General features: G+C 41.7%; 1 protein-coding gene across 4 annotated transcripts in view; it reads right to left on the reverse strand.

Annotated features, from left to right (window-relative positions):
• Fbxl20 (F-box and leucine rich repeat protein 20) overlaps positions 1-25,860 on the reverse strand; it is a 54,933-nt gene extending 29,073 nt beyond the window's left edge. The window contains exons 1-2 of one of the 4 annotated variants that reach the window (XM_005075923.4): positions 25,686-25,860; positions 1,647-1,708 (exon numbers count right to left, since the gene is read on the reverse strand). In XM_005075923.4, coding sequence (XP_005075980.1) covers positions 1,647-1,708; positions 25,686-25,733 — 110 coding nt within the window. In that variant the 5' untranslated portion in view covers positions 25,734-25,860. The other 3 variants (XM_040749628.1, XM_005075925.4, XM_005075924.4) reach the window with 3 other exon arrangements.
• Between the last annotated feature and the right edge of the window lie 680 nt (positions 25,861-26,540).

The following is a 26,540-nucleotide window of genomic DNA, read 5'->3' on the forward strand; positions in this document are numbered from 1 at the left end:
TGATCATGCCCCTTATAAGCATAATGACAAATAATTTTTTAGGGGCTTTATGCCCTTTACCCTGAAGATAGATTAACGTGGGGGAGGGGTGAAAGAAAATGCAGGTAACCACAAACACTGGAAAGGAAGAGCTCCAGAACAAGGAAGGTAAATTCTACCCAACTGCATTGACTTCTGAATTCTGCACACAAGGTCTTCATTCAAAAGTGCACTTCTATAATGGGCACAAGCGAAGTACAGGAAGATCTCCAAGGCTAGTATCTGCACATTGTGATTGATTCAGTCTCAAAACTTTTAAAAGGGGCTAAGCGAGCTCCAAGAAAGGCTCCAAAGCTACACAGAGAAACCCTGTGCTCACCTTTAATCCCAGCACTTGGGAAGCAGAGGCAGGTGGATCTCTGTGAGTTCAAGGCCAGCCTGGTCTACCAAGCTTGACTATTCCACATTATCCTCTGACCTCTACACATGTGGCACATACCCCTCCTCCCAAGCAAATAAAAAATGTATTTTAAAAAATACATTGTTAGGCCGGACATTGGTGGAGCACACCTTTAATCCCAGTACTTGGGAGGCAGAGGCAGGCGGATCTCTGAGCTAGTTCCAGAACAGCTTCCAAAATCACAGATAAACCCTGTCTTCACCCCCCCCAAAATAAAATGTTTTTATTTAAGTTATGATATCATTTTATATAAATGAATACAGAATATTCTATTAAATTAAGTAGTACAGGGTTCAGTAAATAACTTCCCAGATGCTAATTACCTCCTAGATAATTTCTAAATCAGTCATTCTAAACTGGAGGCTGTGTTTTGTGTCCTGGATAGTGCTATACTGTAGTTTCTACAAGTTAAAGTTAAAAAAAATCCTAGTCTTCAATAGGATTAAATAGAAAGAGAATAACCATTGCTTTTTATTTTTAAATCAAGGAGGGGAGGGGGGTATCTAGTGGTGTATACCTTTGCAAGCCCAGCATTTGAGAGGCAGAAGTAAGGGTATGTCTCTGACTTCCAGGCCAGCCTGGTCTACAGAGTGAGACCTTGTCTCAAAGGGGAAAAAAAGTGGCTGGGCAGTGGTGGTGAACGCCTTTAATTCCAGAGGCAAAATCAGGCTGATCTCTGTAAGTTCAAGGCCACACTAATTTACAGAGAAAGTTCCAGGACAACCAGGACTACCCAGAGAAACCCTTGTCTCTCAAGGGATGGGGGTGTGATGGTGGGGTACAAGTCTGTTCCACAAAAAATATATAAAGACGCTTTTGAAACAATGAGCAATAGCTCTTCATGGAGTCCCCAGTACAGTCAACATTTTAATACACACATAAAGGAGTTGAGAAATGATATGGCCTAGAATCTCTCTTCAAAGGACTGGAATCTTTCTACCTAAACTAACAATAAGGCAACAGCAAAGTCAAGTTACAAAATTAGATGCAGATCTAAGTTGAAACACTTAACTTTTTAAAAATTGTTACAATAAATGTAAAATTCCAGATAATAAAGATCAAGCCTGTGTGATGGATCCTGTGAAGGCTATGACCATAGACTAACACACTGACACACACTGGAACAGATAACTAGCAACAAGTTTATACTTAACATACAAATATGATGTACACTACCAACTGACACAGAATTAAGGCTTAGACTTACCTTAGTAGAAGTTCTTTGGGAAGTTTTTTGTTGATTACTGCTTCATCACTGTTTGAGAACATCTGTGAAAAATAAATAAATGAAAAAAAAACCCAAAAACCATTACGTCAGGCAATAACATTTCATCATATTCACAGCTGGGGGAAGCAATTTTCTCAGGAAAAGGTAGAAAAAAATAGCAGGGAAACAAGCAAAATGGTTTAGGAGGTAAATGCTGTCAAGGCCTGATGACTTGAGTTTAAGCCTTGGGAACCACAGGGAGAAGTGATGGCTGAAAGTTGTCCTCTTACCTCCCACTCAATGGGATCCATAGTCAGACAGAACAGCACCAGGTATGGCAGGACAATACATCAGCTTCCTAAATTACCAGTCTTATATCCACTCTAGTGCCTATACTAATCTAATAAATTTAGAGACCCCGCCCCTCTAAACCCCAGAGTTCCCTACCCTCTAACAGCAAGAAGCCCCTCCTCTCCAAAGTTCCAGTGCTGGGATTAAGGGCGTGTACCACCACTGCCCAACTTCAGCTCTTTTTCTTAATGATATCTTTTTTTGTTTGTTTTGCTTTGTTTTTTAAGAGTTTTTGTTTAGCCTTGGCTGTCCTAGAACTCACTCTGTAGACCAGGCTGGCTTCAAACTCACGGAGATTTGCCTGCCTCTTGTTAGTATTCAGGCATCTGTACTGGCCTGTCTTTGGGGTTCTGACAGGATGCGCCCTCATCTGCAGCCACTAAGAGCACCACCTGTGCACATTCACTGTGTTCCCTTTTTAAAGGACCCTGCCTACCTCCCATCCTTGTTGTCTCCCTCTCCTTTCTCTGCTTGAACCCTGTCACATGATGTCTCTTTCTCCTACCTCTTTTCTTAAACTATAACACTTCTGCCTCAGGAGGCCTGGGATTAAAGGCATGCACCACCACTGCCTTGCTTGGATCTTAATGGTATCTTTTTTTGTTTTTGTTGTCCTGGAACTAGCTCAGTACACCAGGCTGGCCTCTAATTCATGGAGATCTGCTTGCCTCTGCCTCCCAACCACTGAGATTAAAGGAGTGTGCCACCACTGCCCAATTTCTTTCTTTTTTTTTTTTTTTTTGGTTTTACGAGACAGGGTTTCTCTGTATTGTTTTGGAGGCTGCCGGTTCAGCCCGGCCTCGAACTCAGAGACCTGCCTGCCTCTGCCTCCTGCGTGCTGGGATTAAAGGCGTGTGCCACCACCGCCCACTGCCCAATTTCTTTCTTTTCTTTTTTTTTTGTTTTTTGGTTTTTCGAGACAGGGTTTCCCTGTGGCTTTGGAGGCTGTCCTGGAACTCGCTCGGTAGACCAGGCTGGTCTTGAACTCAGTGATCCGCCTGCCTCTGCCTCCCGAGTGCTGGGATTAAAGGTGTGCACCACCAACGCCCGGCCACTGCCCAATTTCTTAATGCTATCTTAATGGTATTTTTTGTTGTTGTTACATAGCTAAACTCTAGATTTCCTCCTATATAGTATTTTTAAATTAAGACCTTTAAGGGTCTCAGTCCATTTTCAAAATAATTTGAGTTCTATATAAATTTGGGATTGACTTGTCAACTTCTGCAAAAGTCATTTCTGAAAACTGTGGCCAGTGAGTGTACCATGTACACAGAATTGGAGGACACTACTGTCTGAAAATTAATGAGTTTTCCAAACTAGAAACATGGATTATATCTCCATTTATTTAGGATTACCTTATTTCTCCCAGTAATTTTGATAGTTTTTCAGTACATACGCTTTTAATATTTCTAAAAGTATTTTATTCTTTTTTATGCTACTATAAATGGATCGATTTCTACTCCTGGATTGCTCAGCTCTAGTACACACAACACGTCATTCCATCCCACTGTTTTTAATCTATTTGTGTCTTTGAGCCCAAAGTATATCTTTTCTACATAGAGTAAAGTTCAATCTTATTATCTAGTCTTACAACCTATGCCTTTTGAAAAACAAAAAAAACCCCAGGGTTTCCCAATTGTAGTCTTGGCTGGCCTGGAACTCACAGGGATTCACCTCCCTCTGTGTTGTACTAAAGATAAGTGCCACTAAGTCCAGTCACAGTCGTTAAAGGCAAGTGCCACCAGGCTCAGCCAGAACCTATGCCTTTTATCTTATAATTTTTGTTTGTTTGTTTTCAAGGCAGGGTTTCTCTGTAGCTTTGGAGCCTGTCTGGAACTTGCTCTGTAGACCAGTCTGGCCTTGAACTCACAGAGATCCATCTATTGCTGACTCCCAAGCACTGGTTTTAAAGGTGTACACCACCACTGCCCGGAGAAACTTCTGTCTAAAATATTTCTAATTGATTAGGCATGTCTCTCAGTTTGTTTTCCATGTTTTATTTTATTTCCATCTCCTGTGATTCCTTACAGAGTCAGAATGACTTTCCTCCGGCATTTTCTCTTATGGATTTTGTCTAATTTCATTAACAGCTTCCACAGCAATGGGTGATTTCGCTTTTATTTCTTTTCTAGGATTTGCCTGATGTTTAGAGGTAGAAGACAAAGACAGCAAATGGTCTCAGTCACACCCGATGGCAAAGCTGGGTAGAGTGTCTCAGTCTCTCTTTCTACCCTGCCCCTGACTGTCCTGGAACTCACAGATCCCCTGCCTCTGCTTCCTAAGTGCTGGGATTAAAGGCGAGCACCACCGTGGCTTAGCTTTAATTTCTTCATTTAAAACATTAAAAAAAATTTTTCCTAATGGTTACTCTAGAAATTTGAGTATATACCTTAAGTAGCCGCAATACACTTCAAGTTGTTCATTTCCTTTAAAATACAGAAACTATACTACTAGTATCTGTATTTTATACTGCAATTATATATTAATATTTTCTTTTTTGTGATTATATATTAATCTGATAAGCCCCAAAATATACTTAATTATGCAACTGTCTTTCAATTCAGTTGATAAAAGAATGATTTATTTATAGTATTTTATAATTACCTCTGTAACTAACATTCATAGTGTTTTTTTCCTTGAGTTACCATCTGCTACCATATCCTGAGTTTAACAACCTTGAATAGTTCTGTAAGGCAAATCTGCAAACAACAAATGTCTTGGTGCTTGTTTATTGGGGATTTAAAAAAATTTCCTCTTATATTTTGTGTTTTGGTTTGAATGTTTAAAACAGGGTCTTGATTTATAGCCCAAGCTAGCCTTGAACTCATATGGCTCAATTTCTGAGTAACAATGTATCTGGTTCTCCAGAGGAACAATATCAGTAAAAGGTCTGTGTATCTCTGTATACATCAAGAGAGACTTTCTGGGGATTATTAGCACGCAGAGATGATGTCCAAAACTAGTAGGAAAGGGATGTCTTAGTTCAAGGGAGCGTGGGGAGGGGCATAGCAGAGAAATACTTATTTCTTATCTAAGTGTCCCCAAACACCTAAAGTGGACACATAAAATTAATCATCATTATTGTCATCATAGTACAATGTACAGGTCAGAGGACAATTTGAAGAAGTTGTTTCTTGACTTCCAGTATATGGGTCCCGGAGTTAGAACTCAAGTACACAATTTAGTGGAAAGACCTCTTAACTGCTAATACATCTTGCTGATCCCTATTTTTTTTATTTTTGAGGCAGGGTCTCACTGAGTTACCCAGCCCAGATTCCTGAATAGCAGAGATTGTAGGCAATGTGTCACCACACTCACTCAAATAATTCTGACACCAATTTTGGGTTGCTCTTTTTTTGAGACAAGAGTTTCTCTGTGTAGCTCTGGCTGTATCACTTTATCACTTTGGAGCCTATCCTGGCACTTGCTCATAGATCAGGCTGTCCTAAAACTCACAGAGATCCACCTGCCTCTGCCTCCAGAATGCTGGGATTAAAATTGTTCAACCTCCACCTCACTAAAAAAGCTTTTCTAAAAAGAGAAATTTGTGTAACAAATCATTTTGAAGTGTGCATTTTAGTGGGATCTTAGTGTATTTTAGTTTACTTAAACCTGTTGTGTAGGTGCTATCTTCCTAGTTCCAGAATGTCCTTCTCCCCTCAGAATACTCTGTATCCACTAAGCAATCACTTGGGAACCCACTGTCCCTCATGATTAATCCAGAACAGTCACTATTTTTCTTCAGTATATGAATTTTCCTATGCCTAGTTACTTCATATAAAGGGAATAAAAATGATGTGTTATGCATCATTGATCTCTTTTTATAACGGTTCTGAGATTTACATCATTCTGGTTAGCAGTACTTCATTCTTTTCAGGTCCTGTGAATATACTACATTTTGTTCATTCATTCATGTTAGTGGTCATCCAGGTTGTTAACAAGAACAAGCCTTCTGGATATTATGAATACTGCTGCTTCAGCATTCTTTCTTTTCTTTTTTATGGAGACAGGTTTTCTTTGTGTAGCTCTGGCTGAACTGGAACTCAATTTGCACCACCACCTGGCTGCTATCAGCATTCTTATATACCTATTTATGTGAATACCTATTTTTATTTCATCTATGAACAGGATTATGGTTATGTGACATTTTGATAAAATTTTTAAGTCATTAAACTGATTTCTATAGTAGTTGTATAAAAAAATCTACATTTCTATCACAAAAACAGGTTCACATTTCTCTATATTCCTGCATACACTTGTTAGTGATATAATATCCAGTGCTGGGGATAGAACTCATACTAGGCAAAGCTCCAAACCTATTTAAATCCTTTAATATTAAATTGGGATATTCTATTGACTTGTCAAGGTTCTTTGTATTTCCTAGACACTAGAGCTTTATTTAGCCGGGCGTTGGTGATGCACGCCTTTAATCCCAGCACTCGGGAGGCAGAGGCAGGCGGATCTCTGGGAGTTCAAGGCCAGCCTGGTCTACAGATCGAGTTCCAGGACAGCATCTAAAACAATACAGAGAAACCCTGTCTCGAAAAACCAAAAAACAAATAAAAAATGACTAAAGCTTTATTTAGTACATGATCATGACTTACACACAAATGCTCCCATTTTTTAAGGTTGTCTGTTTATCATCTCAAAGGTCTTAATACACAGATCAGTGTTTCTGTTCTGTTGGTTTTGCTTTTGAGGCAGGTTTCTCTGTGTAGCTTTGAAGCATGTCCTGGAACTTGATCTGTATATCTGGCTGGCCTGGAACTCACAAACAGCTGCCTGCCTCTGCCTTCTGAGTGCTGGGATGAAAGGCTTGCAACACCATTGCCCCTTGTTATTTGGTTTTTGAGGTAGAGTCAACTATGTTGCTAGGGCTGCTAACGTATAAACTCAAAGTGATCCTGCCATCTCAGCTTCCTTAGTTGTGACTTCTGGCATGTGACAACCAAGCCTAGCTAGAATTCTATTTTCTTTCTAGTGGTGCTGGGGACTGACCCCAGAGCCTTACTCATTCATGTATTTAATGGCTCTACTGCTAAGCAACACCCCACCCCACAGGTCTTGTTGATCACCTTTTTCTAAAACACTGAGGATCATCCAACTGCTTTCTGGCATTTCACTGTTCCTTTTGCTTGCCTATCACAGCCTCCCAAAGGATTGATATGGACACTCAGCACCACACCTGAATGTGCTAGTGTTTCTGATGAAAGTCAACTGTTAACCATAGTGCTGTTCCTTTATCTATGAATTATCTTGTTTTCCAGATTTTGCCTTTTTTCACTAAGATACTGAACTGTACAGATTAATATTTTCATCATCAGGGCATGGTGGCACACACTTTTAACCCCAGCACTCAGTAAGTAGAAACAGACAAATCTACACAGACTTCTAAGTCAGCCAGGGTTACTGTCTCAAAATAATTAATACATGTATTTTCATCCGATTGTTGAGCCTAGGCTCAGAATTATTCCTAGTAATCCAAAGTCAGGTGTATGCTAAGTGTCCATTTACAAATGAATGGATAATAAAATGTGTTAGACATGTATGTGGAAAGTTTAGGATAAAAAGAAGCCTCTAAGATCCCAACTTTCCTAATGAAAGAAGTACACTAAGAATTACTTGGTTTTGAAAGGTAGCTCTCAGCTGGCTATGGTGTCCATGCCTGTAACACCATGAGTTTGAAGCTAGCCTGGGCTAAAGGCTGGGACCATATCTACAAAACCAAAACCAAAACCAACAACAATAAAAACAAAAAAGTCTGAGGAGACTCTTCACAGGGAAAGGCTCTTGCTACCCAAGCATGAGAACCTAAGTTCAAATCCCCAGAACCCATTTAAAGCCAGATGTGCAGTGTACCTGTAATCCAGGCAGACAAAGAACAGATGGTGTAAAAAGTACCAAACCATGTAGATGGGTGACACGTAAGGTTGCCCTCTGACATTCCCAAGCCCATTGTGACATGTGCACACACACCACACTCACACAGATGATCGTGGCAACAGATACACATACCATACTCACACAAATCAGACACATAAAGGTTAAATGAGAAAAAAAATCTGTGCATGATAATGAGTGATTTCCAAGGCTTGACACTAAGAAACTCTAGAGCACCTTCCAGAATCATTCCTGCTAACATGTAAGAAACTCTAGGCTAGACTTCAGAACAACAAATGATCACATGGAAAACAGAGAGTCTCATACGCTAATAAAGGCCTATTACACACTCCAGAAACAATCAAGTTGCCAGAGGACTGCAGCCTGCTGAGTAACCTTTTAAAGAGAGGCACGGCTGCCACGGTGAACTAATTATTCTAAGCTACTCAAAGGTGCTTAAGGTTAAGGGGGTATTAGACAACAACTACCACAAAAATGGTTCTTCATTTAAAAAAAATTTATGACTAGTGGTCTCATTTTCAGAGACTTTAACAATTTGTAACATTCAATAGCAGCCTGGGACAGGTGAAATCTTAAGGCAGTAGGAACACTTTGGGGGAAAGATTAAGACATTGTTCTTAAAGAAACCCACAGTTAAAGATGGAAAAGTTTTCTTTTGGCTTGGTTTTTTTGAGACAGGGTTTCCTCTGTGTAGCCCTGACTGTCCTGGAACTTGTTCTTTAGACTAGGCTGTCCTCAAGCTCATAGAGATCTGCTTGCCTCTGCCTCCATAACACTGGGCTGAGAAGTTGTTTTAAAAATACTTTTCCTGTAAGTAGTTTTTACAAGGTTATGCCATTCTCTCACTCATCCAATACCAGATGTTTTTTCAATTGGCTGGTTTTCTTGCCAGAAACCAAAAGAAAAACATTTTTGTATGCTAAATAAATTTGAAATAAAATAAAGTTATAATTTTCCCACCCAACAGTTATTTCTTAGTAAATGTAATTACTTTTTAGAAACAAACTATGGCCAGTATATTGCCACACCATGACTAAACTTCTCCTAACATGTCAATATAAAAACAAGGAAGGAATACATGAAAAACACACACATAACTTAATAGCCAAGCTTTCTGCAGTGGACACCTTTTAGCATCTGACTCGACAGCACGCTTTTATGTTGATTGATTTCTATCAATCTGTTTATTTAGCCTACATCCACTACCAATTCCTGGCTTGTGTTTGGATTAAAGTTGATGTGTATATATGATATACACACACGTTATGCTTTATAACTTAGCAATCTCCCCTAACTAGATTTTAAACTATACCAGGACAACATTTGTCGATTTATTTCACTTTTACATCTCCTGGTATTCATAACAGAAGGCACGTACAAGGCACTCAGTAAATATCCAATGACTGAATTAGTCATTAGCAAATGCAAGTGAACTGCGTGTGGTGATGCATGCCATGATCCCAGCACATGGGAGTTGAGGCTGAAGGATCACAAATTTGAAGTCGATGGGGTTATAAAGTAAGACCATTTACAAAACTATCTCTGGCTGGTGACGATGACTAAGCAGGTAAGAGCCTGTCTGACAAGTGGTGTTGAGTCCCAGAGCCACCAAGGAAAAGATGAGGCTTTTCCCAACTTGTCCTCTGACTTTTACATATGCTGTGGTTCACAAGTACCCAGCCCCTCTTACAGACATCAAAGTGATATATACATATGTCTTGTGTGAATGTCACAACACCTCAAACTATGCATGCATGTGCCAGGTGTGGTAGCAAGAGTGCCTTTAATCCTAGCACTCACAGGACAAAGGCAGGGAGGTCTCAAAAAAAAAAAGGCATGTGTAGGGAGTCAAGAATGAGCCGGGCGTTGGTGGCGCACGCCTTTAATCCCAGCACCCGGGAGGCAGAGGCAGGCGGATCTCTGTGAGTTCGAGGCTGGGCTGGACCGACAGCCTCCAAAACAATACAGAGAAACCCTGTCTCGTAAAAAAAAAAAAAAAAAAAAAAAAAAAAAGAATGGTTGAAGTCCCTAGTGAGTGAATGTACATTATTGACAAGGACTAAGCCTCACAGGATCAGAACTGGCGAAGCCTTCCTCTGGGTGAGGTTCAGAGGCATGCCAGATTACAAGTGTTTTTGAACCAACTGCCTAGTGTGTACAAAACTAGCAACTGCAGCTTCCTCCTTCTGGATGACTGCAGTCCGAAGACTGTTCCCCATGGAGAACTCCTACCCATCTCTCTTACGCTTACATACTACATGCTCTGAGGTCCCAGATGTTGAATAGTTGGTGCTGCTCCGTTACAGCCTTCATGGCCCACCTGACCTCAGTTTCTGTATGTGTCACCATTTCTTCATTCTCTTGTTGCCCCCGTTAAGGCTTCCAGGACCAAACTGTGCTGGTCAAGAGGATATGCACATGATATATGTGTGTAGTAGAAAATATTGTATAGATACCATTTTTTCAAACTAAGGGGCTTGAAATGTAACCTAACAGGTAGAGTGTTATCCAGGACGCCAGAAGCTCTCGGGTCTATCCTCAGTACTGCAAAAACAGGAGTGCTAGAACATGCCTGTGACCCCACACCAGCATTTCAAATGTGAGGGAGAAAATCAGAAGCTCAAGACCATCCCTTGGCTATTTAGCAAATTCAAAGCCAGACCAGGACACAGGAGATCTTGTCTTAAAACAAAAGAAGCCAGGTGGTGGTGTTACATGCTTTTAATCCCAGCACTTGGAAGGGAAAGATAGGTGGATCTCTGTGAGTTCGAGACCAGCCTGGTCTACAGAGCAAATTCCAAAGCTACAGAAAAAAACTTGTCTCAAAAAACAAACAAAAAAACCAAATATCATCAACAACAACATCAAAACCCAAAAGAAAAACAAAACAAAACAAAAAAATCACAAATAAGGAATATGTAGTAGTAGTAACTGAACAGAATAACAATTAAGAGTTCAGAAATAGATCTGTCCTGGGATTATACAGTGAGACCCAATCTCAAAAAAAAAAAAAAAACCTGAAAAATAAGAGTTGGGAACAGTCACATACTCCTGTAATCCCAACACTTAGTAATAGAGGCAAGAAGATGAGGGGCTCAAGGCCAGCCTCATCCACATTGTGCCTGTGTGGCCAACTTGGGCTACACGAAACCTTGTCCTAAAAACAACAACCTTAGGAAAACAGGCTTTTGAAATAGCTGTGTTCAGTTCTATAAACATCGCAGAAATAGGGGCTGGAGAGATGTCTCAGAGGCCCTCCCAGGTTCAGTTCCCAGCACCCAAATGGCAGCTCACACCTGCCTGTAACTCCAGTTCCAGGAGACCTCCCGGATACACACTTCTGACCTCTGGTGGCAACAGGCACACCTGTGCTACACAGACATACATGCAGGAAAATATTCACACACAGAAAATAAAAATAAATTTTAAAGTATTCTCTACCTAAGAGATTTTTTAATAACTAAGTTCAAACTAAAGCATAAACACGAACATACTATTTAATGTGTAAACACTCATACACATAAAATAATGATCTATTCTCTAAGCCAAGTAGTGGTGTCACACGCCTTTAGTCCCAGTGTTTGTGAGGCAGATGTGGGTGGATTTCTGAGTTGCAGGTCTACAGAGTAAGTTCCAGTATAGCCAGGGCTATTCAGAGAAACCCTGTCTCAAAAAAAGTTAACAACAACAACAAAACCCAAGAACTATTCTCTAAATATTTAAAATTTAAGTTCAGCCGGGCGTTGGTGGCGCACGCCTTTAATCCCAGCACTTGGGAGGCAGAAGCTGGTGGATCCAGAGTTTGAGGCCAGCCTGGTCTATAGAGCAAGTTCCAGGACAGGCTCAGAAACAATACAGAGAAACTCTGTCTTGAAAATAAAACAAAAAAATTTAAGTTCAAATTAAATCATAAATATGAACATGCTGTTTAATATATCTGACACTATTATTATTCAAGGACTGGAGATGTAGCTCAGTAGTAAAAGGTGTGTGTGTGCCCACATGCATGTACTTAGAATGCTTGAAGCTCTAGATCTATGTCCAAATGCCCAGGCTAACACAAAAAATAAATTAAAAATACTTTATTTTTATTTATTAAAAATAATTTGAGTTAACTGTTTAAAATAGTTGACTTTCTGGAGGAGGATCTGCAAAATGTTCTATATATGAGGTTCATCACTATACAGAATAATTCGCAAATTGTTTATTTAGACATGATTTCTCTGTGTAGCTCTGGCTGTCCTGGAACTCACAGAGATCCACCAGGCTCTGCCTCTCAGGTGCTAGGATTAAACCTAAATTATTTTAGTGAAGCGTATGTCTTTGGGGGGGGGAGGTGGACAGCTCAGTGGCAGGGCACTTGTCCTGTGTGTCTGAGGCCCTCAGCACCAGAAAAAAAGCTCACTGTGTAAATAGTTAAACGCTACATAAATGTCTAGAATGACTAATGAGAGCCACTTCTTGGCTACTCTTTTTCTAACCCTGTTTCTTTTCTACTTAAGTCTCTGGTGAATGTTTGGCCTCAGAGAAGTAGCAACTGTGCTTAAACCAGGTGCTGGTGGCACATGCCTTTAATCCCAACACTCAGGAGGCAGAGACAGGCACATTTCTGTGAGTTCAGGGGAAGCCTGGTCTACACAGCGAGTTCCAGGACTAGCTTAATAGCTACTGACAAACCCTGTCTCGAAAAACAAAACAAAACAAGAAAAGTAGCTGAGGCAGAGACTGGCAGATCTCTGAGTTCAAGGTCAGCTTGATCTATGCAGCACAGTGTTTTTCAACCTTCCTAATCCTTCCACCCTTTAATACAGTTCTTCGTGTCATGGTGACCCCCCAATCATAAAATTATTTTTGTTACTATTTCATAGCTGTAACATTGCTACTGTTATGAATCATAACGTACATACCTGATATGAAGTAATATTGCTGCTGTTATGAATCATGACGTACATGCCTGATATGAAGGGTATCTGTCATGTGGCCTCTGTGAAAGGGTCATTCAACCCCCAAAGGAATCATGACCCACAGGTTTGAAATGTACTAGTTCTTGTATGTTTTTAGGTTTTTTGTTTTTCAAGACAGGGTTTCTCTATCTTGCTCTGGCTGTCCTAGAATTCACCCTGTAGGCCAGGATGGCTTCAAACTCAAAGAAATCTGCCTGCCCCTGCCTCCTGAGGCTGGGATTAAAGGTGGGTACCACCCCTGCCCAGGTTGAAGTGTACTAGTTCTTATACCTTTGTGACACTTTGTTGACAGACACAACAAAAGTTATTACCAACTCAAGCCCTGCCTTCATGTGACTAAAAAGCTCCTTTTACTTTGTTTTCTTCATCCTTTAAAAGTGGGTGGAAAGGGGCTGGGGCAATGGGTCAGTGGTTAGGAACACTGGCTGCTATTTCAAAGGACCAGGGTTCCATTCCCAACATCCACATGTAACTCCAGATCCAGGGGATCCAAGGCCCTTTTCTGGTCTCTGTTGGCACCAGGCGCACAAGTGATGAGCAGTCATACATGCACGCCAAATACTCATACATTAGAAGGAAAAAAGTATATAAAAGTAGTGAGAAAAGAAAAACGATTTGTAGTACCTGCTAATGAACAATTAAAATGCATGTCAAGGATTTGCAGATCTGTGCTAGTCTAGGTGTGAGCCGCTACAAGATTTAAGGTGGGGAGGAGGGCCGAGGCAGACAAGTCATTTGAAAATAAGCTGGGCATGACAACTCAAGTCTGGGACCTTCCATTATGGAGGCTGAGGCAGTACAACCACCTCATTTTCTGGGGTAACCTGGGCTACTACATAAGATCCAGAAAAGAAGACACTGTTTGAAAAAGCAAAGCATAAAAAGAGCTTTCACTTTATCCTGTCTTTTGAGACAACTCATCTATATCTTTTAATATTTGAATATTGACGTTAATTTCAACAACAAAATCAAAATGTTAAGGTATCACACTGTGAAGTATTAAAATGTACTTTTGCTAGGTGTGGTGGCACACAGGCCTGTGAACCACACAAGGAAGCAGGAGGGTTCTGTAGACCAGCTTGGGCTACAGAGCTAGATTGTCTCATGGAACAAAACAACAAAGAAAATAATTAACAGGTCTGTAGCTAGAATTTCCCTGTGTTGTCAGAACTCTAAGCCTCCCAAGTAGGAAGGGATTCGGTGTGTCACTGAGCCTTTTACAAAGTGTTGGTATATGGGGCCTGAAGAGAGAGTTCAGTGACTGAGTGCATGCACTGCTGTCCCAGTGGACCTACATTCAGTTCTAAAACCCACGTCCAGGGACTCACAACCACCCATAACCCCGTTCCTCGAGGCTGCTTGGAGCACAGCATTCATGTGCGCACACACACACACACACACACTGACATTCATAATGAAAATAAAAAAGGAATTTTTAAAATGAAGTATTCTTATACTTGTGTTTCTTTGCATATAATTCTCTAATGAAATTCTAGTACTACTCATATCATTACTTTGAGTAAGATCCCTTTACAGATTTCTATTGTATTGTCAAAACTCCAAGGTTACCATTAATTCTCTGCAAAGACATTAGATGGTTAATTCATTTCCACTGTCATAAATATCTTTATAAATCCTAATAAAGGAAAGCAAATCAGCCTTTGTAGTCTTAATATGATGCTTTGAATACCTCACCTGTTTCTACCCTGAGTTCTGACTTTTGAAGGGTGAGGTGGGGGCGGGGGTCTGCAGCATTATGACCAAGCAAATGCTTTTGCTGAAAAATGGGTCTAATGATTGTGTGGCATCCTGGAGTTTGGAGTGCTGTGGTTATCTCTCAGTAACTGTGGGATTTATTTATATTTGTATATTTATAGGGCCTATTTGCCAACATTAGCCGAAGTCTGGGTTTGAAGTATGGCTTTGTTATTTACCATCTATGTGACCTTGGGAAAGTTTTTCAGATTAATTTTGTGTCTCTGATTTACAGTCTCTATAATGGCTCCAACACTTCCACTGTGAGATCTAAATTCTAAGTTTATGTAGCATTAGCAAGCTTCCTAACCTACAATAAAGGCAAAAAAATTCATGCTCACTATTGTTACTTTGTAGCATACAATTATTTGTAAATAGGCTTTTTGTAACAACATTTCAAATATTTTAAAATTTCTTATTTTTTGTTTTGTTGTTGCTGTTGTATTTTGATACAGTGTCTCACTATGTAGCATTGGCTTGCCTTCATCTAAGGAGTTCCCCCTACCTCTCATCTCAAAATTGCCCAGTATACCCAGCTAGTTTTGGTCTTTGTGAACAAGATATCATGTAGTTGTCAATGACTTCAAATATTTAATTCTCTTGCTTTCACACCAAAATGTTGGGATTTGGGGTGTACAACCCTACTCTCTAGGAACTTACTGCTTAGTGGAAAAGGTCTTTTACACAGTGGGGACTATAAACTAGCCATCTCCTAATTTTTCTATGTTGGGTTTACTAAACTGGAGGACCTCTGAATTTAGTCTAACAGGTAGTACGATTTAGCAGTGTTTCATTACTGTACTCACTGTTAGGCAGTTGTGATAAATGTCTGCTAAGATGAGACACTGGCACTGAATTGTAAGTTGACATTTTAAGACACTGCATCAGTCAGCTTTTACCCCGGAAACTGGCTGTTCTCCCTCTCTTTATCTGCAGAAAATAAAGCTATGATGGAACTGAATACAGGCAGCATATGTGTTTGCTTTGTGAAGGAGCACTGTGGTGCTGACTCTGCAACACTCACCCTCATCAGCTATTGACAATGGTTGCATGCTCTGTATGTAAAGTTTATGTAAAAAAAATCGCATTACAATTTATTTCTGCAATCCACTTGTAGAAAACTGGTATTTTGAAATGCTCTTTGAAAACATTAAATGTGCTTAAAGTTGTAATTTTCTAGTAAAAGAGGCTTCATTAATAGTATTCTGAGACACAAATGTCTCTGAAATGTAGATCTGTCTTTACAAAGTACAACAAAAAGTACAGCTTTTTTAAGGTCAACACATTCCTTAAGAAAGAATAGAGGGGGGCTGGAGAGATGGCTCAGAGGTTAAGAGCACTGACTGTTCTTCCAAAGGTGCTGAGTTCAATTCCCAGCAACCACATGGTGGCTCACATACATCTACAATCCAATCTGGTGCCCTCTTCTGGCATGTAGGCAAAACACTGTATGTGTAATAAATAAATAAATCTTAAAAAAAAGAATAGAGGAGGTGGGACAGGAACTCAGTTGAGTGAATACTTGTTTAGCATGCACAAAGCCCTAGGCAGGCAGGAATCCTACCTAGTAAGTTCTATATAAACATAGGGAGGTGGCGACAGGAGGATCAGAAGTGCAAAGATATCAGCTACACAGCAAGTTTGAGGTTAGCATGGATATTTAAGACCCTGTCTCACAAATGGAAAAACAACAAAACAGTCACTCACCACTGGATAGAGGTCTAAGGCAGGAGGAATGTTGTAAATTTAAGACTAACCAGGGATATATAGTGAATTCAAGGCTAGCCTATACTTAAGCAAGAGCTTGTATTAGACATGAGAATAATTTTTATTTAATGTGTTTATTTTTACAGTACTGGAGATCTAATGCAAGGCCTAACCATGAGGAAAACACTCAACTCACCAGTCCAAAATAATTCTATTGACAAGAGACTTTATATTTCTCAAGTGGTGGATTATGGGCACTAAGTGACATAACTGCATGAGTCTCTTATCCAGACAAAAGCTTTGGTGTAAATACAGGAGTCAAGATCTCAGGGGACCTAATCTTGGCACTGATGTGAACTAACACTCAGCACTGAGGAAAACCATTTTACTTTGTCTTTATGGCTTTAAAATAAGATTGCCAATATCCATGTCCTTGTCATAACATGCACTGAACTGATGTCACTTAGAAATTAAACATCGCTGGGCGGTGGTGGCGCACGCCTTTAATCCCAGCAGAGGCAGGCGGATCTCTGTGAGTTCGAGACCAGCCTGGTCTACAGAGTGTAATCCAGGATGGGTGCCAAAGCCACAGAGAAACCCTATCTTGAGAAGAAAAAAAGAAAGAAAGAAAAAAAGAAAGAAAGAAAGAAAGAAAGAAAGAAAGAAAGAAAAAGAAATTAAGTGTTTTTTGAGTTATAATATTACTAAGGAAAAACAGCTGAAAATGAATTTTCTTTACTGTAACTCTCCCACTTTTCAAAAGTAATGGGTAACCTGTGTGGCTTTAAAATTTGACATTGAAGTATTTACATACTACTCAGGTCTTAAAACAGTAGTTCTCAACCTGTGGGTCGTGAAACCCCTTTGGGGTTTTAATGACCCTTTCACAAGGGTTGCTTAAGACCATCACAAAACACAGATATTTACATTACAATTTATAACAGCAGCAAAATTACAATTATGAAGTAGCAATGAAAACTATTTTACAGTTGGAGATCACTACAACACAACGAACTGTATTAAAGGGTCACAGCATTAGGAAGGTTGAGAGCCACTGGTCCATGGCATCTTTTTACTGCAAATTTTAAGTAGATCTTCGTAGTTCTTCTGTCTGCATCCTTCAGTGAATCATAAAGTCACATCAGCAGGAGCCAGCGAGGTGGCTCAGCAGGTAAAGGAGCCTGGTGCCCAGCCTCACAACCTAAATTCAATCCCCAAGACACAGAGGGTAGTGGGAGAGAACTGAGTTGCAAGTTGTCCTCTGACCTCTTAAAAAACCCCAAACCCAAAAATATAGTTTTAAAGATCTTCTTAAGTTACATCAACAAACACCATAGTCTGTACCTGGTATATATTTGACTGTACTTTATTTGAACAGACATTTGATACACTGGCAAACTTCATTCCATATATAACTGCTGCCTTGCCACCAAGGTATGCCCTAGATCAATTTACCCTCATTTTTACAGTGCTTCACTTTTCTTTCTCAGTGTGACTACACATTCCTGAGGCTGATGGGTAGACAGAAGCAACTGCCCATGTCTCATATTTAATTAAATCCTTGTCTACTATAATCTAATAAAGAAATGTAAAGGACTAAGCAAATAGATTAACGACATTCCTGACTGCAACTGTCAGTTATGACCTGAGTAATGCCGAGACAACACCTTCATATCGATTGTAGAAATATTTAGATAAGAGGCTACTTACTAGACAAGAGATTACTCACCTATCCTATAATTTACATGCCTACCAGTTATTTCATCTGTCTGGGAAAAGTTGTTCATTAATGTGACTCTGTTCATCCAAAGTCTTCAAAAGCTAATGCAAGTGGATGGGATGTAGTTCAATGGAAAAGAGCGCTTGCTTAGCATGTGTATGCAGAAATCTTTGTTTTAAAAATCACATAATTAATAAAAATGAATCAAGCATAAATGACATCCTATAATTCAATATAACCATCTATTGTTAGCTGTGACTACATCACAATTCTTTTACCCAGTAGACTGAAATACATTAAGACATAACACTATAAAATTACAGTTGGATGTTTTGTTTCTTTTGAGTTAGTATCGAGTGAGGACCTAACTGAAAGTTCACTAAGTCTAGAAGGCCAGGAAGGAAAACAGCGCAGATAACTATGTACAAGCACTGAAATTAGATAAGCATTAAAAGTGTTCATTTTCCCTCTCTTGGATTTCCCTGGTATCTTAGAATATTTTACTTTGAATATCTAAAAATACTATTTCAGAACCACAACACTATACTAGTTGGAGTACTAGACTTTTTGCTGGATAGTGGTGGTGCACCTTTAATCCCAGCACTGGGGAGGCAAAGGCAGACAGATCTCTAGAAGCAGAGGCAGGAAGATCTCTGTGAATTTCAGACCAGACTTGTTTACATAGTGAGTTCCAGGCCAGGCTTATCTACACAGTAGGCCAGTCAGGGATACTCAGTAAGACCATCTCAAAAAAAAAAAAAAAAAAAGATTCAACAGCAGCACCTGCCCAGCCTGGTGGTGAGGTCTATGATCCCAGTTTCTGAGGATCCTGAGTAGGTTTAAGGTCAGCCTGTACAATGTAGTAAGACGCTTGCCTCAAAAAGAAGAGAGGGGTCTCAGTTGTACCTTACTATGGAAGTGCTTGTCCAAGGTGGGGGAAAACCTATTTAACAGCATCACTAATCTTAACACCATACCGACAAATGACCTAAAATAAAAGAATACTAGAGTTTGAAAGTGTGACTACTTTCAACGTGAATGCTGATTTAGCTGGACCTCACAGCTCATACCTGTACCCCAGCATTTGGAGGGTGAAAGAAAAGAGGATGGGGCTGGAAAGATGGCTCAGAGGTTAAGAGCACTGGCTGCTCTTCCAAAGGACCTGGGTTCCAGGGGAGCTGACACCTGCACACAGGCATACATACAGGTAAAAAACCCCAATGTACATTAAAAATAAATAAATATTTAAAAAAAAGAAAAAGAAAAGAGGATCATGAGTTTAGCCAACCTGGGCTATATAGTAAGTTCCCTGCCAATCTGAGTCATGGAACAGAAGTCTATCTCAAAAAAGTCCAATTAGGAAACAGTTTAAGCTAGGTAGTGGTGACTCATGCTTTTAATCCCAGCACTAGGGAGCAAGAGGCAGGTGGATCTCTGTGAGTCTGAGGTCAGCCTGGTCTACAGAATGAGTTCCAAGACAGACAAACCCTGTCTTGAAAAAGCAAACAGGAGCTGGAGAGATGGCTCAGCGATTAAGAGCATTGGCTGCTCTTCCAGAGGACCTGGGTTCATTTCTCAGCTCCCACGTGGCAGCTCACAACTGTCTGTGACTCCAATTTCAGGGGATCCAACACACTTACACACACATATATGCAGGCGAAACACTAATGTACATAGATAAATCATTAAAAAACAAAACAAAACAAACAAACAAAAAAAAAAGCCACAAAACCGAGACAGCCAAAATGGCTCAGTAAGCCCTCAGACCCCAGAACCCACTGCAGGAAAAATGAAGTGACTCTCAAAAGCTGTCCTCTGACCTCTACACTGTGGTACCTGTAGTCACACAAAGACACTATACACAGACACACACACACACCCCATTTAAAAAATAAGCAAACCAACAGAGACCCTGTCTAAAACAGTAACAAAAGAGGCCAGAGAGGGGCTGGAGAGATGGCTCAGAGGTTAAGAGCACTGACTGCTCTTCCAGAGGTCCTGAGTTCAATTCCCAGCAACCACATGGTGACTCACAACCATCTACAATTCAATCTGGTACCCTCTTCTGGCATGTAGGCAGAACACTGTATATGTAATAAATAAATAAATCTTAAAAAAAAAAAGAGGCCAGAGAAATGGCTCAGAGGTTAACAGCACTGGCTGCTCTTACAGAAGACCCATGCTGAGGTCCCAGCAACATGGTGACTCACAACCATATGTAACCCCAGATCCAAAGGATCTGAAGCCCTCTTCTGGCCTCAGAGGACACTGACACACATGTGGGCATATACATACAAGCAGGCAAAACACTCATACACATAAAATAAAAACATTTGTGAATTGGTGATATGGGTAGTATGCAGAGTGTTCTTCAAGGGACATAAAACCTAAAGGAAATAAAAACGTGTTTAAATGCTTTGCTTGGGGTTTTGTTCTGAAATCAAAGTCACAGCAGTATTGTGAGACTGAGGCTGCAAACTTTTTCTTTTTGAATCCAGGTCTATGTTGTCCAGGCTGATTTCTGACTCATGGGCTCCAGTGGTCCTCTTACCTCAGCATCCCAAGTGTCTGCAACAACAGGTGTACACCACCATGCCAGTATGATCCAAAGTAAGAGTGTTGCAGAAGAAATGATCAAGGACATCTGGCTTTGGACGTTTATTATTTTTTTTAAAGTCAAAGATTCACAGGTTACTGAACCAAAAGGTACTTAAATAATTACTTTTAACTCCCTTTTTTAGTTAAAAAAAATGAAAGTCACCAGACCAGACAAATTAAGTGATAAAGCTAGGTTAATAACCAGGCCTCCAAACTTGTATAGCAAGTTCTTTCATCGTGCCATACTATGACTTTTGTTACTTTAGACAAAATAACACAAGGCCAAACAAACAAAACCAAAAACCAAAGACAAGACCTAGTATGAATGTGTCACAGTAATATATATTTATGAGAAAGTCAATGAAGTATAAAGAAGAACAATGACTATAGATTCCATATGTCCAGAACAGTGCCTTTCACTTCCTAACCGATGGTGTCCAAGCACTGATTATAAAATAGTTTAATGTCAGTTAATGGTAATATTATGGCTTTTCAAAGATTTTTTTAAAATAAACTCAAGAACTTTCCCCCAATTCTATGGTATCTTCAATACAGACCTATTAAAAACATAACAAAGTAGAGAATGAACTGAAAAAAATCTCAGTCTGAACTAAAGGCAAGACAAGACATTTAAACATCTCTTGTTAATTTTGCTGATTGTTAAGGTAATGCGGGCTAACACAATTGAACTGAAAGACAGATTCATAAATTTGACAGCATATACAAAATAAGATATATTCAATGGATTTTAGGAAAAGCACTTCTCCACACATATAATAGGTTTTATGGTGAGTTACACTAAAAACCAGAACAATATGAAAATATTAGGCTCAGTGGTTAAGATCATTTAAATGCTCTTGGAAAGAACACAAGCTCGGTTCCCAATACCCACTTCAGGGAGCTCATAATTGATTGGAACTCTAGATCCAGGTGGATCCTTTTCCATGCATGTACACATACATGTACGCGCGCGCGCACCCACACACCCACACCCCCCCCACACACACAAAATCTCTAAAATCAAAAACAAAGGCTGGGCAGGGTGACGCACACCTTTAGTCCCAGCACTTGGGAAGCAGAGGCAGCTGAATCTCTGTGAGTTCAACACCAGCCTGGTCTACAAGAGCTAGTTCCAGGACAGGCTCCAAAGCTACACAGAGAAACCCTGCCTCAAAAAACAAAAACAAAAAAACAAAACCAAAACTAACCCACCCCACAGATTAGACTCTTGGTCCTCTACTGTTAAGCTGCACAGCTTGAACACCTTAACCTCTGGTGTCTTAACTTTTCTTGAATGTAAGACAGAATAAGAACCAAAATTTAGATAGCTGTTGGGGTAACCTGAGGTAATAGGACTGTTGGAAGTTTCATGCCAGCCTGGTTTACACTCTGAGTTTTTGGCTCTTCTGGGCTACAGTGTGAAGCCTTGACTCACAAACAACGTGGGACTGGAGAAATTGCTTGGTAGTTAAGGGCACTTGCAGCTTTTGGAAAGAACATGGGCTCAGTCTCTAATATCAACATGGTGGCTCCCAGCCATTTTTAACTCCCGTTCCAGGGGATCTGATGCCACCTTCTGACCTCTGTTGTCAGACAAAAGAATCATATATATAAAATAAAAAGTATCTTTAAATTTTTTAATTAAATATAAAAACACAAAGTAACAGAGAAAGTAACATGAAGTTTTACATCTCTAGATCTCATTCATTCTCTACCCTAAAGTCACCTGCTTTGGCTTTCCATAGGTGCTGCATATTTGGCTTATATAACTAATGACCTCTTTTGCTTTAACTTTACATTTTTCCTTTATGGGCAGTATTGGAGGACACAAGGCTTAAACAGGGCTTCATTCTATAGCTCAGGCTGGCTTGGAACTCAGTACATAAACCAGATGGATTCTAACTCTGGGACAAATCCTGCTTCAAGTCTCCCAAGTGCTAGGATTATGGTGTCCGGTCACTAGGCTCAGTTTAACATAAAAGCTTTTCTGTGTATCTGGCTTTGAGAGTAAGATATAAAGCATGTGGCCTCTGACCACAACATTCAAAAATATATAAAAGAAAACATACCCAAAATGGACACAATGGCACATGCCTGGAATCCCAGAACTCAAGAGACTGAAGAGACAGTGGTAAGAGCTCCAGGCCAATTTGCACTACATACTGACAACTCATTTAAAAAAACAAACAAAAAACAAAGGCTAGGAGATATAGCTCTTGCAGGGTCTTGTGTTGGGTGCCCAGTACCACAAAGACAAAACAAAGAAACACACAAAGACAACATTAGAACATTCCCCATAAAACAGTTACAATGAATCAAGTATGCAAAGATAAGTTTCTCTCATCTTGGTGTGGGGCAAGAGTCTTACATTTGTATTAGTCAGGATCACAGTTTGAAATCAGCTATTATTTTCTGTATAGATTTCATCAATCACAAAAATTCTCATTCTGAAATAAGCTACTTAGATATAATGAGTCCTTTATAAAGGATTCTCTTAGCTCTGAGGATTGCTGTTTTGTTTTTATTTTGTGACAGGATTTCTGTGTCCCTGGGTGTCTTGGAACTCTCCAGAGATCAGCCTGTCTCTGCTTCTTGAGTGCTGGGATTAAAGCCGTGCAAACCACAGCCTGGCAATTTTGAGGGTTTAAGAGTTCATGAAGCAGCTCGTGGTAACTCAAGTCTGTGATTCTAGCATTTGGGAGATGCAGGATCACCTCAAGGTCATGGACTACTTGAGACCCTGTCTCAACAAAAACAAAACAAATGAATATTTGAAAGGAAGAAACAGCAGTGTAGTTTTAAAGCACAAATGAGAATGAGTCTTTCCCATTAATTATCCCACAATTTAAAAAGGAAAGCAAATTGGTAAAGAATTCACTTCAATTCAAAAGGTTATACCCCTCTTGATTTTCAGCAATTTGGGTCTTTTGAGTAACCCTAAAACTGCCAAGTGTCTAGTTAGTAACTTTAGTGGTTTTACAGTAATACTGAATTTGAAACCACTACAAGTTATCCTTATTGGGTTCTCTACTTTAGAACACGACAACATCTTATAGAGACAATTTTTATTATGCTCCCCCCCACACCTACTCCCCGTGGTTAAGTTACACATAAAACTCTAATGTAACCAATGACTTTGGTTTTCTCCTCTCCTCACTGCAACTTAATACTGTAACTCTGAATTTAAATTTCCTGCACAGCTACCCTACCTTAATCTTTAGTTGTAACTTTAAATATTTTTTCTCAAACTCTTAAAAAATACAAAGACTAAACAGAGGTTCCATCCCTAGGTAAGACTTTCACCCCAAGCCCATAAACTTCTGCCTGGTTTTCATCTTTCAAAGAGAGATGAAGGAAAACACTGAGTGTTAAAAATACAACGGGAGAGGGGAGGAGAGAGGAAAACACAAGTGAGATGTACACTAAGCCTGGAGTGACCCCAAGTCAGCCTGAGTCTCTGCCAGAAAAGGCAAAGTAACATTTACCCTTGTTGTATAAGTTCCTTTGTCTTCCAGCCTACCAATGAATTCTCTTGCTCATTATTATACTACTGTATTTCATCAGTTGTTACAATACTTCCCAAAGGAATCCCTTTCTCAGTCCATGAATTCTCTTTAAAGAGCTTTCTGACGATCTACTGTTCAAGACTACAAACCTCCCACTCTAGAGAACAAACGTAAAACAAAAACATAAGTGAATTCTCCGAAGGCTCTTAGACCTTCCTCACATTCCCTGAAGATATCTAAGTTACCAATAACAATGACCCACAAAAGTACAGACTAAACGGGGAAGAGGAAGTATTAGAACAATATCCAAACAGGACCAAAAACCCAGCAGTCGTCTCTATCACCCCAGTTTACCACCCCCACTTCCTACTTCCACCGAGAACTCATCGATTCCCGCTCGGGAGGTGGCAAACGATTCACGAAGGCAGCAGGCACTGACCAGTCGGGGACGGGTGCTTTCACTGCGAGGTGGAAGGAGGCTAGCTAGCCAAGGGCTGGGCAAAGAATGGGAAGCTGAGTGTAATGGGGGAGGGGGGATTTAGGGCGCCAGGGCTAATCCCGTCCAGGGCCAGCGGGTGGAAGCGGCAGCAGCAAGCCTCCCGGAGGGCGAGGCGTGCCGGTGCGCGGGGCTTTCGGGTCGCGAGCAGGGGAGGACGCTTGCTGCCCCGCCGGGGGCGGGTGGCGGGCCGCACAAGGGAGGCGACTCCGGTAGGGCGACTGTTTGGGGTGAGAGAGCTGGCCTTCCTCGCCGCCTGAGACCCCTCCGAGCTCACACCTCAAACCTGCTCTTGGTCACTCCGTTCACGTCCCTCCTCATGGGGCCAGCGGGTGCGGCCCGGGCAGGGCGCTGCGGCGTGCGGAGTGCAAAGACAGGGGCCAGGGCAGGCCCGGGAGTTCCGGGACCGGGAAGCGGCGGCGGCGGTCAGGCGAGGCCCGCCCGTCCGACCCGGAGGACAGACCGCTCGAGTCCCGTGGGGCCTCCACCACCGCCCGCGGCGTCCGCGGCCGCGACGACTGCCAGTCGCTAGCTCGGTTCTCTCCAAAGCCTCAACTTCAACCCAAAACAAAAACACTCCCCACCTGCCAGCAACGCCGCTCCTCATTGGGCAGAGCCGCCCGGGCCTCGGAACGCCGGGGGAGGGGAGGAGCGCTCCGCCGCGGCGGCCGTGCGAGCCCACCCCTCCCCCACCGGGCGCAGCCCCGGACGGTGAGCCCGCGAGCAGCCGGAGCGTGGGGCGGCCGGGCGCGAGCCCACCAGGACAAGGCGAGGCAGGGAAGTGCCCAAGTGTGCGTGCGTGCGGGGGGAGCTGTGGGGCGGGTGCGCGCGTGCTCGCGGACCGGCGAGGAGAGCACAAACAGGGAAGGAACCTCACCGGAACCCTCCCTGCCGCTCCGAAGACTCACCGGCACGCACCGACCCACGCGGGACCTGAGCTTTCGGCTTAGTGTCCCCAGCCCTAGTCTAGTCACTTCACCGGAGGCCTGAGCTGGCACCCACATCTTCCTGGACACCCAACTCCCGTCCTCTATCACTCACTGTCGCCTTGAACCCAAAGTGCAGCAGGCGGTCCCTGCTCGGAGCCATTTTTCCTCCTTTTTCTAGACGTCTCTGGGTTGGGGCACTGCCGCCGCCGCTGCCGTGGGTGCTGCCGCCGGCGCCGCCGCCTCCCCCGCCCCGGTGAATTGCATTACGGGGTGCAGCGGGGAGGCCTAGGGGCCACTGCGGGACGGCTGCCTCTCAGTGCCTGGCTCCCGAAGGCAGGAGCTGGGGGCGCTAAGAGGCGGTCTTAGCGCCCGGCTCTGAACAGGGACTGGTAGCGAGGCTTCACCTCGGGGTCAAGGGGTGCAATGCCCCAGCCCGGCACCCATTCCTAGGGCCGGGGGAGGGGCGGGCACCGGTGGGGTGGGGGCAGGCTAGGCACAAGGGCCTTTGGCATCCCCGCCCCCTCCGACCGGTGGCACCCAATGGGCTGTAATGGCTGCCCACCCTCCAATCAGGACGCTGGATGGTGAGAACTTCAACCTGACGCCATTTCGGCGGGAGAAACAAGCATGTAGGAGCGAGTAGGCGGGGGCGTTTGCCCGCAGAACTTTCATTGGACTAGGCTACCAGTATAGAAACTAGTCCGTGTCCTCATATTATTAATGTAAACTCCAGCCTTCAGGATTCTTATTGTTCATGAATTATGAAACAATCCAGAGTGAGCTGTCCCTTCAAAGAGAAATTAAACAATGTACCAATCCTTAAATATTAAAAACATAAATAGCGCCAGAGCTCCTTGAAGCCACAATTCTTTTACTTGTATACTCAAAGTAGTTACGAGTTTGCCTCACACCCTTAATTTGAATGCGATCAAGATGAACATTTAAGAGCAACAAGTGTTGCATACCT

This window comes from Mesocricetus auratus, unplaced genomic scaffold (assembly GCF_017639785.1).
Source record: "Mesocricetus auratus isolate SY011 unplaced genomic scaffold, BCM_Maur_2.0 Super-Scaffold_100007, whole genome shotgun sequence".
NCBI classification, from domain to species: domain Eukaryota; kingdom Metazoa; phylum Chordata; class Mammalia; order Rodentia; family Cricetidae; genus Mesocricetus; species Mesocricetus auratus.